Source organism: Rhinatrema bivittatum, chromosome 1 (assembly GCF_901001135.1).
Source record: "Rhinatrema bivittatum chromosome 1, aRhiBiv1.1, whole genome shotgun sequence".
NCBI classification, from domain to species: domain Eukaryota; kingdom Metazoa; phylum Chordata; class Amphibia; order Gymnophiona; family Rhinatrematidae; genus Rhinatrema; species Rhinatrema bivittatum.
In genome coordinates this window covers 291,663,650-291,681,007 of record NC_042615.1, presented here as the reverse complement: position 1 = coordinate 291,681,007, position 17,358 = coordinate 291,663,650, and the positions used below count along the sequence as shown (strand labels likewise).

At 43.4% G+C, this 17,358-nt stretch overlaps 1 protein-coding gene across 1 annotated transcript in view; it reads right to left on the bottom strand.

Moving 5' to 3' along the window:
- The window catches only part of ANK2 (ankyrin 2), a 573,506-nt gene that overhangs the window by 46,036 nt on the left and 510,112 nt on the right, over positions 1 to 17,358 (bottom strand). Inside the window, 1 exon segment of the mRNA XM_029608082.1 lies at positions 1,078 to 1,209. Coding sequence (XP_029463942.1) covers positions 1,078 to 1,209 — 132 coding nt within the window.

Genomic DNA, 17,358 nt, shown 5'->3' with positions numbered 1-17,358 from the left:
TGACATGCTGAGCCCCGCCTCCTTTATGGGGTGAGGGAGGCCTGCTTCTTTTGCAGTGGAGGGCTGCTGCTGAAATCTTTTAGCTCCTGTGGCCCTGTGCAGCTGAAGTGGGTGTTTTTTCAGTGAAATTCATATGCATGGGGAGAACGGGGACAACAAAATCCTTGCTCCTCCTGCTATCCAGCATGCTGCTCATCTGGCACACTACCCCCCCCCCCCTCCCTCCGATGGCACTGCATTTTCAAAGCTCACAGGCTGGCACTGCAAATCATGCACACTGTAAAAAAACAAATGTGTGCAGTGCAGTCATCAAAGACAGAATGATGTCCCGGAAGGGAGGTCCTTGAGATTTTGCCAACCCCTGTTCTAAAACTTTGTGAGACAAGGAAATTTAACAGGAAGGTAACTTTGCTTAGCTTTGAATTACAGCGATTGTTCTTTCTCTTTCTTGTTTTTTTTTTTTTTTTACTTAATCTATCTGGAGATATATCAACAGTGTAACTACCAGATGGTACTGGGAGTTATCAAATCGAGTCCTGCTGGATGGCGGAACTAATCTTCAACAAATTACCTTGGATTGGTGCTTTTACGTGATGCCGAAGGTATACAAATCCGAGCTTGCATTGTAGGAGATACTCCCATGATGGCACTTGCACATATCCTTCACTAACAGCTTTAATGAACAGGAGAATGTAGCTTTTCTGGAAAGTAGACTAGAAATTTTATGATGTTCTTTCCTTCTACCACCAGAGTCTGGATCTAGCAGATGTTACGTCCGTTTTGACTAGCTAATGGGCTGGCTGTGTGGCTCTGTTTGCAGTGCTGTGTGCTAGGCTAGGAGAGGGTCAGGCACACTGCAGAGGCAGAGCTCTTGGATTCCAGGGACCTTGACTAGTTGAAGAAGCGCTATTGAGGGTAAGTGGAGATCTCTCCCCCCCTCCCCCGATCCTTCTTGGCTGGCAAGAGAATGTTTTTCCCAGGGGAATGCCCACAAAATGAGGGGAGAAAAACAGTGGATAAAAAGTGACTTGTTTGTTTCTCTGAGCCCCAGTGATGCATATCATGTACTGGTCTTACCCGTAGCATGTTTCCCATCCCTTTCTAGCCAGTACTTCAACAATGCGTGACTCTGGTCCTGCAAGGAGTTGGGATTCTCAATTCGGATCTGATGAATCTGTTCTTCCGTGAAATCCAGTTCCCGTGCTAATTCTGTTAAAGAAAATCCATTATTGGTAAAGTTTTCTTGATGTTATTTATCCTTTTGGAGAATAGGGGAAAGGAGACTTTATAGTAGAAATTCAGAAGTAGCTTAAACTTTCTGTGGTGTGTCAGACTGGATTACACTGGATCAGGCCAGTTTTTTGTAGTCATGTGGTACTGATTTCCATTTCTCTGCATATCTGTCAGCAAGGCACGCTTTCTAAGTACATTGTCAAATATGAAGCTTTGATTTTAAAGGTACCATTATTGACTATTTTAACACATACAAATACCATATATCAGTGGTGCTTAACTCCTTTGCCTGGGCCCCCTCTCTGTCTCCCCTGCTCAACAGGTTTGGTTTTCAGGATCACCAATATAGTTTGTGAATATTCATTTAAGAGATCCTGAAAAGCAGTCGGGAGGCCCATGGTCAAAGAACTAACAGTAAAATCTGCGTTTTGAAGGCACATCATCGTGGAACGAGGTAGGCACCCTTGCACCAGCCTCCGGTAGCTGGTTTTCACTGGAGACAGCGACATGTACTTCTATTTTCACAGGCAGACTGCTGCTAGTGCAAGAAGCTGGCAATCAGAAGTAGGTAGGGCTCCTGACTTGTGGATCTGATGACATGATTGAGATAGAGTGGACAATATAAGCAGAGATATATATATATATGATTATTCTAATAAATAATAAATTATTCTTTACGGTAGCAACTCATATTAATTGTAAAATTAATTGTCACTATATTATGACAGGATTGGCATAATACAGTGTGATTAAAAATTGCCAGATGACAGAGCTTCATATATACAGCTAGATGAGAACCTGACTATGAAAAAGCACCTGTGAGGACTTCCGTGCTGTATTACAAACTCTAATCTTCTCCAACCTGGACTACTGTAACTCCTTATTACTCGGTCTCCCTGCAAGTATCCTAAAACCATTACAATTATTGAAAAATGCATCAGCAAGACTTCTGTTAGGAACTAGAAAATGTGATCACATTACACCCTCACTGATTTCTCTGCGCTGGCTGCCAGTTTACTCTTGAATCTATTTTAAAGTACTAACGTTAATATTCAAAACCACCCATTCAACACCTGTATGATCGGCATGACATTACAGCCACACACACCTCAGTGAACATTATACCTCACTGTCAAAAGACCAAGCAGCAACTGTACCAATAAAAAGAATAATTCAACACAATTAACAAATAGAATAACAGAAAATGGTTAAAAACTCATACAAAAATACTCCAAACACCCATAAAATATTTCAAAACAGACACATCAATTAATACCCAATAATTAAAACTACTAAGGATTTTTAAAAATTCCCTGCTCTCCATACCTGGGAACTTTTGATTTCCAGAAGCCTCAAAATTGTCATGGATTAGCAGGCAGAGACACACACACATAGACACACACACACACCAGGCAAGCTCCCATTCATCCTCACACTCCGCGGCCAGCCCTACTCACCCCCGCCAAGGCCATGTACCTGATCCCGTAGACGCAGCTGAGGAGGCCGCCGCCACCGCCCTCCTCTGCAGCAATCTGACGCTGATGCACCTTCCCCCACGGGATCCCTTAGGTGTGTGCGCGGCTCGCCCCAACCTTTAAAGGGGCCGCGGCGGGAAACTCACCCGTGGTCCCATCTGATGACATCAGCAGAAGGCCCTAAATAAAAGCAGCTCAGTCCTCTCAGAAACGCCTCAGCAATGGCTCAGCTCCGCTTGGATAGTGTGTTACTCCTGCTTCAGTTTCTGATCCGGCTCCGCTTCAGTTCCTGATCCAGCTCCCACTTCAGTTCCTGATTCCACTCCTGCTTCAGTTCTTGATCCAGCTCCTGCTCCAGCTCCCCTTCGGTTTGTCTCCTGGATTCTCCTGTCTGCTACCTGACCTGACTTCGGTTTGTCCCCTGGATTCCTTTGCTTGCTACCAGCCCTGATCTCGACTAGTCTCCTGGATTCTTCTGCTTGCTGCCTGCCCTGACTCTGGCCCATCCGAATTTGCATTCGCCCAACGTTCGCCTGGAACCTTCTCATTGAGACCTGTGCCTAAGTCCAGCCGGTCCCGGCACCCAAGGGCTCAGCCCGCGGGGAACAAGGGCTGGTAGTGGTGAAGGTCCGGTAGGGTGTCCGCATCACCCCGGACCACTTGCCAACAGCGAGGACCTACAGCGGTCTCCGCTCCCTGTAGGAAGCATCAAGCCCGCTTTGGCCCAAGGGTCCACATCGCAACATTATTACACACACACACACACACACACAGCCCACCCCCCCCCCCCCCAGGCAGGCACTCGTTTATTCTCAGCAGTTTTGGAACATGGAGGAAGGCTGACAGTTGCTCAGCAGTGCATTGTTTGGAGGGAGATAGCTGCTAAGAGTACTCACAAACCAAGGTAGTTGGAATGTCCCAATAGAGAGGTGGTTGTAAAATCTGAAAAAACCCAGATGAATTTAAATACAAAGCTCGGAGTGACTCCAAACAGCCTGTATCATCTGATAATAAACAGGTTGCGAGTATATATAAAAACAGAAATACAAATAAAACTACTTTAAAATGAATGCAAATGCCAGAAATATGAAAAATAAGACTGGAGACTGATAGGAGGAGGATAACCAGCGAATAAATTATATCGGCATGACAGGACAGATTAAATTGATGGACGAAAATGTTAAGCAAGGCATAGAGTCAAGCAGGATAAAAGTTTTTCAGGAAACAAACTGCACTCTGGAAGCCTTATGGATCGAAATCTCAAGGGTAAAAGGGGAAGCACACAATAGTGCAGATATAATACCACCTGCCTGGCCAGGATGAAGAAAGAGATTGAAAAATGCTAACAGAGATTGGACTGGCTAGCAAAAATTTGCAACACAATCATAATGGGAGACTTCAATTGCCCGAGCATTGATTGAGAAAATGTCACGTCAGGTCATGCAAGGGATAGATGCCATCAGTGACTGCTTCATACAGTAGCTGGTCATGGAACCGATGAGAGGGGGAACTATATTAGATCTAGTTCTCAGTGGAACGCATGGCCTGGCACAAGAGATAAGATGCTGGATCTGCTTGGAAGCAGTGACCATAATGTAATAAAATTTGACATAATCACTGGGGAATGAATACTAAGGAAAACGACCGCAGTAGCATTTAACTATGATAAAATGAGCATAAGAACATAAGAAATTGCCATGCTGGGTCAGACCAAGGTTTTTAGTGTTAGCTAAAAACTGAAAGGAGCAATTCATAAGGTTAAAAAAGGTGTGGACGTTGTTTAAAATTACCATCCTTGAGGCCTAGACATAACATATTGCGTGCATTAAAAAAGGCCGAAGGAAAACCAAACAACAGCTGGCATGGTTTAATACTGAGGTGAAAGACGCAATTAAAGCTAAACGGGCATCAATCAAAATATGGAAAACAGACCCAAATGAGGGAAGTTAGATGTAAAAAAAATAATTAAGCAGGCTAAGAGAGAATTTGAAAAGAACTTACTGTTACGGTTGGCCGGCCGTGGGTCAGCACTGCGACCAGTCTCACTCACCCCCGGATGCTGCCAGCCTCCTTTGCTGTCGATCTCGGTGTTGCCAAACCAGCACGCAACGCCATCATGCAACCCTTCCCCCAAGCTCCTCTAGGCACACGCATGCCTGATGCTCTCACTTTTAAAGGGCCCATAACAGGAATTCAGCCTTGACCCTTTTTGATGACATCAGCAGCTCCCATATATTTAAAGGCCAGTTTGCAGGACAGCAACACCTCAGCATCAGGTCCACCTGCCTTGCAGTGCCTGTTGCTACCTCTGTGCCTTGTCTCTCTGTTCCTGCACCTCATCTTTCTGTCCAGTTCCTGTTTCGTTTTCCTGCCATCTTGCCTTGCTGTGCCTCCTTGCCCTCATGCCTTGCCTCGTCTCTCTGTTGACTTGCCCAGTCCACCCTGCCTTATCTTGTTTCCCGGTGTGCTGCTTTCCCTATCTCACATGTCTTGGTCTGATTCTCTGGTTTTGACCTCTGCTTTGGATTCAGAACTCACTCCTGGATTGCCACCTGCCCTGGCCCTGTACCCAAATACCATCTGCTCACTCCCTGCCCTGACCCTTGGCTGGACCTGAATACCATCTGCTTACTTCCTGCTCTGAGCATCACCAGTACCTGGATTCTCTCTGACTGCCCTGTAAGGGGCACTCACCTGCTGGCCCCTGAAATCCAAAGGCTCAACCCATGGGGAATGGAGCTGGTACAGGTGAAGTTGCAGTTCCAGTCTCTGTAAGGGTGTGCCCGCCAGTTGTTGGCATGGGCCTAGTAGGTTCATCTACTAGGCTGTGTCAACCATACCTCAGTCTAAGGGCTTACATCCGTGACACTTACATAGAGGTAAAAAGAAGTAATACAAACTTTTTCAAGTACATTTGAAGTATAAAGCCTATGAGGGAGTCAGCTGGGATGCTAGATGACCGAGGGTTAAAAGGGTTGGTCAGGGAGAATAAGGAAATAACTGAAAAATGAAATTAATTTGTTGCCTTTGTCTTTACAGAGGAGGATGTTAGGGTCATATCCACAACAGAAACATTTTTTAATGGTGATGACTCTGAGAGACTAAATGGAATCACTGTGAAACTGGACGACATAATAACTTAGTTTGACAAACTAAAGATTAACAAATCACCAGGAATGGATAGTTTTCACCCAGAGTTCTGAAGAGACTCAAAAATTAAATTGCTGGTGATTTGCAACTTCTCATTTAAAACAGCCATGGTACGAGAACACTGGAGAGTGACCAATGTGACACCAAGTTTTAAAAAGGTTTCTAGTGGTGATCCGGAAAACTATCGATTGGTGAGCTTGATTTCAGTGCTGGATAAAATAATTGAAACTATTCTTAAAAACAAAATTACTGACCACATAAACAGACATGGTTTAATGGGCTAGAGTCAACATGATTTTACAAAGGGAAGTCTTGTCTTACCAGTTTACTAATTTTTTGAGGCTGTAAAACATGCAGATAAAGGTGAGTCAGTTGATATAGTGTATTTGGATTTCCAGAAGGCATTTGGCAAAGTTCCTCATGAGAGACTCCTCAGGAAATTGTAAGGTTACTCGACTGGAGGCAGTGTTGTATCATGGATTGGTAATTTTTATTTATTTATTTATTTATTTATTTATCGATTCTTATATACCGCGGTACGTATAATCATACATCACCTCGGTTCACAGTGAAACAATAAATTAGCAACAGGCTTTACATATAACAGGTTAAACAGTAGAACATAAAACGGCTACAGGCTTTACAAATATAACGGGTTATTATTATAATTATTTGGAAAAAATATATAATTGGATAAAAGACAGGAAACAGAAGGTAGGATAAATGGTCAGTTTTCTAAATGGAGAAAATTTGTTAGCAGAATGCCCCACAGGTCTGTACTAGGACTTTAGCTTATTCATAAATGATCTTGGAGAAAGGAACAACGAGTAAGGGGACCAAAATTGCAGATAACACAAAATTGTTTTGAGTTGTTAAAATGGCAGCGGATTGTGAAGAACAGCAGTGGATGTGAAGAGCTGGGTTGCCAAATGGCAGAGACAATTTAATGTGGATAAGTGCAAAGTAATGAATGCATTTAGGAACGATAATCCCAACTACAGGTACACGATTCTGGGTTCCATTTTAGGAGTCACCATCTAGGAAAAGGCCCTCAGAGTCCTTGTGACAAACATTTTGAAATCTGTGTTCAGTGTGCGGCGGTAGTCAAAAAGGCAAATATAATGTTAGGAATTATTTGGAAAGAAATAGAGAACAAATTAAGCTCTGGAATTCATTGCCGGAGGATGTAGTTTAGGGCAGTTAGTATAGCTAGATTTAAAAAAGGTTTGGATAACTTTCTGGAGGAAAAGTCCATAAATTGCTATTAATCAAGCTGACTTAGGGAACAGCCACTGCTATTACTGGCATTAGTAGCAGTAGTACTAGGAACTTGTAGCCTGGATTGACCACTGTTGGAGACAGGATGCTGGGTTTGATGGACCCTCAGTCTGACTCAGTATGGCAACTTCTTATGTTCTTATGCTCATAATGCCCTTGAATAGATCCATGGTATGACCACATCATGAATACTGCATGTTCTGGTCGCCCCCATCTCAAAAAGGCATAGTGGACACGGAAAAGGTACCGAGAAGGGCAACAAGAATGATAAAGGGGATGGAAAAGCTCCTTTATGGAGAGAGGCTAAATAGATTAGGGCTCTTTAGCTTGGAAAAGAGATGACTGAGAGGGGATCTGATTGAAATTTATAAAATCCTGAGTGGGGTGGAACGGATAAATAGGGAATGGTTATTTACCCTTTCAAACAACACTAGGACTAGGGGGACCCTCCATGAAACTAGCAACCAGCAAATTTAAAACAAATCGTAGGAAATATGTTTTCACAGTACACAATCAAGCTACGGAATATGTTGCTGGAAGATGTGGTCAAAGCAGCTAACATTGTGGGATTCAAAAGAGGATTGGACAAGTTCCTGAAGGAAAAGTCCACAACCCGTTATTAGCCAGGTAGGCATGAGGAAAGCAAGCGCTTATCCCTGGGAGTGCAATATAAGAAACTGATCAACTACTGGGGATCTGCTGGGTACTTGTGACCCGGACTGGCCACTGTCGGAGACAGGATGCTGGGCTCGATGGACCTTGGTCTGACCCAGCATGGCACTTTTTATGTTCTTGTGTTAAAATCCCTGATTATAGTTATCCAGCTAAATGTAGCCAGATAACTTTAAACCTAACCGGGCAGATTTGGAATATCGCTGGTTTGATATAAAGTTACCCAGTTATAATTAGCCGACTAACTTTAGTCTTAATTGGCTATGTTCAAAACAATACAGCTGGTCAAGTAGCAATGTGAGGCTTAAAAAAAAAAGAAAAGATTGCAGGCCTCCTGGCCTTAACAGGTCCCCCCTCCTACCCAAGATCCAAATCCTGAGCCTGCTGTCCCTCCCCTCCAAACCCCATTCATCTAATATTGTGAAAAATATAAGCTCCGGGACCAGTATCAGTCTCTCCCCCTTCCCTTCTCCTATTCCCAGGACCAGTTGAAATTAAAAAAAAAAAAATTGCCTTTGAAATTTGCTACAATATATGCTATTGAATTGTCAAGAGGTTTTACCTGCGTTAAGTGCACTCAGTGCGGATAAATGGGCATTGAATACTGCTACAATAGTATATTATAATTACACTTTCCTCTGAAAATTGTCTCCACTGCATTTAAAAGAAATGCTTTTACAGTGAAAAAAATACTTTTCATTTAAAAAAAGAATCTCACTATGACCTCTCCAGTTAAATCCTGAATCTTAAAAAAGGCAGAATACCTAGAGATAATTGGTCCATGGTATATTTTCTCATGCATAAAAAAAAACCATACCCGGGCCAGCTGATGGGACATTTAATTCTGGCTTGTGGATATTTATGCTTATGCAGGCTTGTTCTCTTTTACCTTTGGGTTTACCTATACTACCTGTTTGTTTTGTGGTCATATGTTTTCTGCAAATCCATAATCCGGAAACTGGTAGTGCAGTTCCAGTTTTTCATGGAGAAAGAGAAGCAGGGAGAATAAAACCCTCGCCAGCATGGGTGCTGAAATTTTGGCAAGCTAGTGAGTTTCCCACCAGGCTGGAAAACAAATAAACCATGGTTTCCTCCTCAAAGACCTAGAAACTCAGCAGTGCCAATTGCTAGTTTCAGCAAATTTTTCAGGCATGTGTAGAATGAAAGCAGCTGCTGCCTGGTTTTATTTTTTTTCTGAAGTAATCTGTACATGAACTGCGAGGAGAAAGAGGGAAGTTACAGGAATGAGGAGCCGTGAGTGAGGGAAACTGCCCAACAAGATATGCTCCATCTCAACCCCAATATAATAAGTTACACCCCATGTGTGCGCATATTATCACACGATTATGTGCACAATTTTGTGCTTACAACTTTACTGCCAATTTAACAAGGAATTCAGCACAAACAAAATGTGAAGATAAATGAGCAAAAATGTGCAGACATTAGTACTCCTCCATGCAAATCCCAGGTTAATCGAATCATTAGCTATTACTCCTCAATGCAGACAGCTGTGTAGGCTGAACCCATATATTCTTAACGCTGGAAATTTAACTCCTGATCAGAGGTGGAGTAGTAGTCTATGGGGCTGAACCTACAGTCTGTGGTGCAGGTGTCCTGAACTCAGGATTTATGAGCATAGAGCACAATTTATATACATAACACATTGTCTGTGCAGAAAACATGGTTTATGCATACAAATTATGTTTTATTTAGGCATACCTTAGGGGTAATGTGCTTTTTTAAAACTCCCAATGCATTAGCATTAACGCTAGCAGCCGCCACTCTCACCCACTTGGCTGTCTTCTCTACCTCCATGTACCTTAGATCACAATTACGCATTCACTTTTATAAAATGGAAAACACAGAAACTGGCAATGGTAGAATAAGGCCACAATTTTTAATTTATCATATCAAATACTCCAAAACTCAGCCGCAAGAGTATTGACAGGAAAAAGAAAAAGAGATCATATAACTGAAACACTAGCTGAACTACACTGGCTGCCAATTGAATACAGGATAAAATATAAAACCCTTTGCATTATACATAAACTAATCCATGACGAAAAAGCAGAATGGCTAAACACAGCACTCCGCGTCCACGTCCCTAACAGAAACCTGAGATCCGCCAACAAAGCCCTCATAACCATCCCCTCAGTAAAAACTGAAAACTAACTCAAGTCAGAGAAAGAGCACTATCATTGGCTGGACCGTTACTATGGAACACCATGCCCATAGAGATAAGACTACAGAGAGATTTCAAGACTTTCAAAAAGAGTTTAAAGACATGGCTCTTTAGAGAAGCCTTTCCACAAAGAGAGCGAGAGAGAAAAAAACGCTGAAAGCTGTACACATGAAATCTTCATACAGCACTAGCACATTATATGTATGTATGTCATGGTCTGTCTATTGCACCTTCTAAATTAAATGTATAATTTAACAGTCTTTATCTTAGTCACAGGTCAGATTAATCATCACTAAACTCTTAGCCACTACTATGAAACGATGTTACCGAGATCATCAGGCACCTCCATTACTAATAATAGGAACAATTGCATATACAATGTACTATATGTGCCTATATGTGAACCGTTGTGACAGTATTCTACTAAAAGACGGTATAGAAAAGATTGTAAATAAATAAATAAATAAATGACAAAACTTCCCTGGGTACCTGAGCTGGTAAGCTGTCTCCACCACTGCCCGCCGTAGGGACCAAGCAAGGCAGCATTACTCCATGGGCCCCCCCCCCGCCTTGTCCTTGAGGAAGGGGGCCCCGAACATCGGTGCCTTCCGCGCCCCCACCTTTTTTGCGCCTCCCCCAGTGCTGATCTGCTACCACACCTCCCTGTGATGCCACCGGTACCACTTGCTGTATGCCCAACCGGCCTGGGTAACCGCCAAGACATGAGGTAGGGAGGAACCTTGCCTCGAATCCCCCCAACTAAATAATAAGCTGTGGCCTTTGTCCTCTGTGTCTGTCATGCCATGCCTCCATGGCATCCTGTATCGCGTTATTAAATGTGTTGTAACCCACATCTGAACAGGCCTGGACACGTATCATCAGCCCACTGGTGTTTGATCTGTTGGCCACCTCTCTCTTGTGTCCATAACCCGATTTGATGGTTCACTTTCTTTGAACCCTTGACTCAATAATTTAGAATCCTTCCACTTGGGATGTGGGATGATGTCCAACCAGAATAGTGTGGCATTCGGGTATAAGTCAGCTATCCTGGCAAGGTCGCTTTTTGCCTTTTTTATCAATTGCTTGCATGTCGATGAATACAGGTCATTGCTCCCCAGATGTATTATTTTATTACATCCGGAGCAGCCCTCGAATCCCTCAGGCGCCATAGTAGGTGCAATAACTGTTCCATCGCATGCCAGGCTTTCCCATCCATGATATGACCCACCACTGTGGTGCCTGTCCTAGGTGTTGTCCATATGGTTGTTCCTTTGCTCTCTTAGCAGCCCAACGTATATATGAATTTATTTACTTACTTATTTATTTGATGAGTTTTATATACCGTCATTCGGTAGAGCTATCATAACGGTTTACAAAGTGTGTATTTTCTTAGTAGTTGTGCTGAGTGTTGAACCCATTGCTGATCTGTAAGATATAATCAAGATTTTTGGTTATCTGTGATGACTTTGTCTAAACGAACATAGGTATTGACCGCATTGGACCGCCATCATCAAATTCTCTTTATTGTGGCCGTTTGAAGCCCTGCTAGCGCCACACTTGTAACCGCCCCAATTCTGAAAGAGTGTGTGGTGAATCTATTTGTGTCCAAATTCATTTTTTTAACTGATGCTTTCATCACTGCTGCAAATTTGTATCTGGTTAATGGAGTACCATCTGCATGAATTAGAAGGTGTACTCCCCATCTGGCCGCAGTTCCAAATACTTCCTTGCATTATTTATCGGGCAAGTGTCACACCCTGCCACCTGTTTAAGTGACAGTGTGGCTCCTCTTCCATCTTGATCCATTTTTGACTTGTGTACTGTGATAGTTAATGTCTCTGGCATCCATATCACATTCTTCCTAAGTAATCCGCTATCTCCAGAGTCCTCCTTGTTGGCGGCTGTCATTTCACTCACTCGCAATGCTCCAAAGAATGCGAGTGAGAAGGCCAGACGAAATAGCTCCATTTTGAACTCTGATGAACAGATTGATGATAAAATTGTCCAGAGAGACTTTAATATGTCGTGTGTAATGTGATGCCTGATGTCACTGGTAGGACCAAATTTTCTTGCCCATCCTGTCATCATTTTCTTCAGAATGAAGGACTTAGTGGGGTTGCCCCACCCCCATGCCTTAAAAAAGAACGACAGTCCTGCCAAGTGTTTCTTAACAGCGTTCCTTGATACACCGTTTTCCTTTGCCATGGCGACGTATTTGATGATCAATTCGTTGCTGACTGAGCCTTGCCTCCATCCGTTCTCCCTCAGGAAGTTAGTCACGCATAGCTCTCTGCTTCAACGGCAGGGGAGAAAGACTGATACTTCATGCATTTCCAGCATAGCTCTCTGCTTCAACAGCAGGAGAGAAAGACTGATACTTCATGCATTTCCAGCATAGCTCTCTGCTTCAACGGCAGGGGAAAAAGTCTGATACTTCACTTTCAATGCATATCCAGCATAACTCTCTGCTTCAACGGCAAAGGGAATGAAGAAAAGTGGATCTATATACAGACAACAACCAACAAGGACTGAATTACATAGTCTGGGTAAATAAATAAGCATGGGTGTAGCTTGCTTATTGAAATGGTTACTACCCCTAACTAATTAAGCTAGATATTTCACTTAGATGCAATTCCAATACTGCTCTCTACATTAATGGTGGGGGTAGAAGGGAAATAGAACCAAAAGGTTACTAAGAGCCAAGAGTAACAGATAAGTATGAGAAAAAAAGTGCAAAGCTTGCTGGGCAGACTGGATGGGCCATTTGATCTTCTTCTGCCGTCATTTCTATGTTTCTATATGTACTCGTAGCCCCGGCAGTATGACTTCCATGTAGATGGAGTGACCGATCTGTTTACTAACTCAAAGGTGGTGACAGTCCAATTTTCCATAGGTGTGCTGGCATTGTTGTCCCCGCTTCATCCACTGCTGGTACTTGCTTACAAAACAAATGCCATTTAGCACGCGTTAAAGCATCCACCATGCCATTACATATCCCTGGCACATGCCTAGCTCGCAATGTTGTATTGTTTCGCAATGCCGCTAACACTATCTCCCTGAGGAGATTGACAACTTTTGGGCACTTGCCGATTGCAAGTTCAAATACCTGTACCACTTGGTTGTCACACCAAAAAATTACATGCTTACTCCTGAGCCTGTCATTCCATAATACTAGCGTCACCCAGATAGGGAAGAGCTCCAAAAATGTTATGATTTTCATGAGCCCCTTAGAAATCCATTCCCCTGGTCATGGTTCAGCACACCATGCACTTTGGCAAATTGCCCCAAAACCCCAACATCCTGATGCACCTGTGTGAATATTCAGATCCTTGCTGGAAAGTGGTGCCCCCTTGTATAACAGCTACACCATTGAAGTCATCGAGGAACGCTCTCCATATCTTGAAATCCACATGTATCTCTTTTGAGACTCTTAGGAAATGATGAGGTCATTGTATCCTAACAGTTGCCGCTGCTAGTCTTCGCATGAATGCCCTTCCCATGGGGATAACCCTACATACAAAGTTCAATGTTCCCAGAATGGATTGTGCAACCCGCAGAGTTATTTTCTTTGCTGATGCCACTTGTATTATCTTGCGGAGTTTTTCAACATTTTCTTCGCGGAGTCTGGCTAACATCCTGTTGGAATCCAATTCAATGCCCAGGAATGATATTATTGTTGCTGGACCTTCGGTTTTTTTGTGTGCCAATGGAACTCTGAGATCCCCAGCTATCTTCTAGAATTCTGTTAGCAAGTTGTAGCATGTAATTGAATCTCTTGGCCTCATGAATAGGAAGTCGTCCAAGTAGTGAATAATGTTGTCCGAAGCTGTCTTTTTTGCTGTTACCCAATGCAGGAATGAGCTGAACAGCTCGAAGTAAGCACATGAGACTGAACATCCCATTGGCATGCATTTATCAAAGAAAAATTTATTATTGAATGTGAACCCCAGTAACGGAAAACTCTCTGGATGTACCGGAAGAAGCCTGAAAGCCGATTCTATATCGGTCTTTGCCATTAATGCCCCCACTCTGCATATTCTGAGTAGTGCTACCGCTGAATCAAAAGGTACGTATTGCACCGTGCATTCTTCTTGTGGCAATTGATCATTCACTGACTCTCCTAGGGGGTATGACAAATTCTGAATGAGTCGGTATTTTCCTCTCTCCTTTTTAGGAATGACTGCCAATGGTGAAAGGCACATGTTCTGAAATGGTTGTTTTTGGAAAGGACCAGCCATTTGGCTGAGTGCCAATTCAATCTCCAACTTCTCTTGCACAATGTTCCCATGCCATGTTGCTGATGGTACATTGCCAGTCTTTGCACTCTTTATCTGGTCTTGAACTGGAATTATGAATCATTCGTGAAATCCTTGCATTATCTTCAGGGTTTTCTGTCGGTTTGGGGTATAATTCCAGCCATGGTCTCATTTTTTCCAGGTTGATGAGTGAATGCACTTTCTCGAACTGCCAAGTCTCAGATTGCTTTAGCCTTACTTGGTTGCTGTTTGCTGGTCACTGCCGCTTGCAGAGTCTGACGATGATGTGGGAGAAGAACTGTCCTGCGCTTGCACTTCGCCTTGTGCTTTCTTTCCACTGACACGTGCGTAGTTTGTCTATGGGGCTGAACCTGCAGCCTGTGGTGCAGGCGTCCTGAACTCAGAATTTATGAGCATAGAACACAATTTGTATACATAACACGTTGTCTGTGCAGAAAACATGGTTTATGCATAAAAATCATGTTTTATTTATGCACACCTTAGGGTTAATGTGCTTTTTTAAAACTCCAAATGCATTAGATTATCATTAGCTTACTGCATTGGAAGCTAACTCATTTTTTAATGCATGAGGGAAAAAAATGTGCATTTTTTACTCACAGCTTATTGAATCAAGACCTTAGTTAGTTTTCTTTACACATTGCGCCTCACCAATGATTTGAAACACTAATTTGGCCAGATTGGCTATAGTATAAGTGCTTCACCACGAACAGGCAGTATTTTCATTCTTTCAGCTACTCTTGCTTTTCTCATCTGGGCTCCCTCACAGACTGAAAGTGCTTACAGTGCACTACGGAAATTACTTTTTACCACTTTTCTTAGTGTGCCTTCAGACCTTATCAGCTGTGCCACGGAAAACACATCACTCCTTGATGCTCAGATCAGGCCAGCAACTGGGCACTGCTCTCAGCAGTAGCTCTTAAATGGGAAGGGGGCTGTTTTCTGAGAAATGTGTAATCATGCATGCCCTCTTCTTCCCATTTCCAGCATGAGCACAGGAGTGTGGAAATTAATGGGCAGCATGTTGAGCCTTGCTTTGTGCAGTACACACACACTGCACCTTCACCTCCTCCTCAGGCTGCCTCCTCTGAGGCTGAATGAGACAGGGAGAGTGATAGCAAAAGGGGTGTGTTGTTTATAGAGATGTGAATCGTGTCCTCGATCGTCTTAACAATCGATTTCGGCTGGGAGGGGGAGGGAATCGTATTGTTGGCCGTTTGGGTTTTAAAAAATAAAATCGTGAAAAATCGTTAAAATCGTGAGCCAGCGCAGCTGTAGCCCGGATTGAGAGCCAGTGGGTGAGGAACCTCCCGCTATATCATCTTACTCCTCCGCTCAACCCTGACGACGTCACCTAGGCGGGGCCTACGCGCCATAAAAGCGGCGCGAAAGCGGAGTTTATTCGCAGCTGTAGCCCGGATTGAGAGCCAGTGGGTGAGGAACCTCCCGCTAATATCATCTTACCTCCTCCGCTCAACCCTGACGACGTCACCAGGCGGGGCCTACGCGCCATAAAAGCGGCGCGAAAGCGGAGTTTATTTCGCAGCTGTAGCCCGGAATTGAGAGCCAGTGGGTGAGGAACCTCCCGCTAATATCATCTTACCTCCTCCGCTCACCTGACGACGTCACCAGGCGGGGCCTACGCGCCATAAAAGCGCGCGAAAGCGGCGCGCCACTGCCGCCGGCGCGCGCGGCTTTGTCCCGGCTTAGTCCGGAATGAGACGGAGTAGGCGTGAAACTCTCGCCCGCCTTCAGTTGCCATAGAGGAGAAGGGAAAAGAAAAAGAAGTTACACCGCTTTAGTGGCTTGGCTTGCTCGAGAACCTCGGGGAGGTTTACAATATCTATGCCTCCAAGAGAAAAGGTCGAGTGAGGGTATTTCCCTCAACACCCTCCCTCCCACCCGGGCAAAAAACTATCCCCCAACTCACTACTATTTACCAAGAAGGAGGAGCCAAAGTCCCCATTGATGATGCGCTGTTGGGAGCATCGCGTTTGTCCGGGGAAACATCATTGAGCCCTCCAGATCTGAGGATACCACTTGCTCCAGGTCAGTCTCCGTCGCTTGCGACCACAAATTTGCACACAGTACCGGTGAGTCCAGTGAACAAATTGGAGGGTGTGGATGCAGTGAATCAGGAACTGGGTACAACTGCCGAGCATGTGAGTTCAATACTGCACCACGGGGGGGTCCCCTATAATGCAAAACCTTATTCAAGGTAGAGAAAGACCACAACTAATATCTGGTGGATCTATAGTAAAGGAAGATCTAATAGGGGCACAAGGTGAAGCTGCGGTTATTGATCCAATTAAAGAAGGCCCGGTGACGTTAGACTCTCTCTGGGAATTAGTAGCCTCATATAGCCCACGTTTTCAAAGGGCTTACGAGGCAGCTTATTCAATGTCTGGAGAAATTGGATAAAGTAGCCAGGAACACGATGTAAGAATTAATGAAAATTCAAGCAGGATTGTGGGAATTACAAAATGCAGTAAAATCGTCTCAAGATATATGTCAAGTGTTAATACAAGATAAACAAATAACTAAACAGAAGAATGGAATTCATCGAGAACAAACTTAGAAGGTTGACTTAAGACTTTTGAATTTCCCAAAAGTAATAGGGGAATCTCCCCGAATGACTTTAAGGAGATATATTTTAGAAGTCTTGAAGATGCCATCTGATCAGGTTCCATGTATAAATAAATCTATTTTCTTCCATTTAATAGAATAGGGAAGGTAATCCACCACAAGTTGATTTAAATAACTTGACAGAATTACTAGAATCTTCTACAGAAATATATGAAAGGGCGACCTTACTGATATCCTTTGTTATAGAAATGGAAGTTAGCTTGTTTATGAAGTGTTATTTTCAACATATTAATGAAATTTTTATGGGTCAAAAAATCCAAATATTCCCAGACCTATCCAAAACTACTCAGGAAAGGAGAAAGGCCTTCCTTACTATGAGACAAGAAGTGAATACTCTTGGGGCAAAGTTGCTTCTAAGATACCCCTGCAAAGGGGTGGTTACCTTGAATAGAGATGTATATATTTTTTATGCCCCGGAACAACTTAGAGTTTCATAGACTCTAGGAAG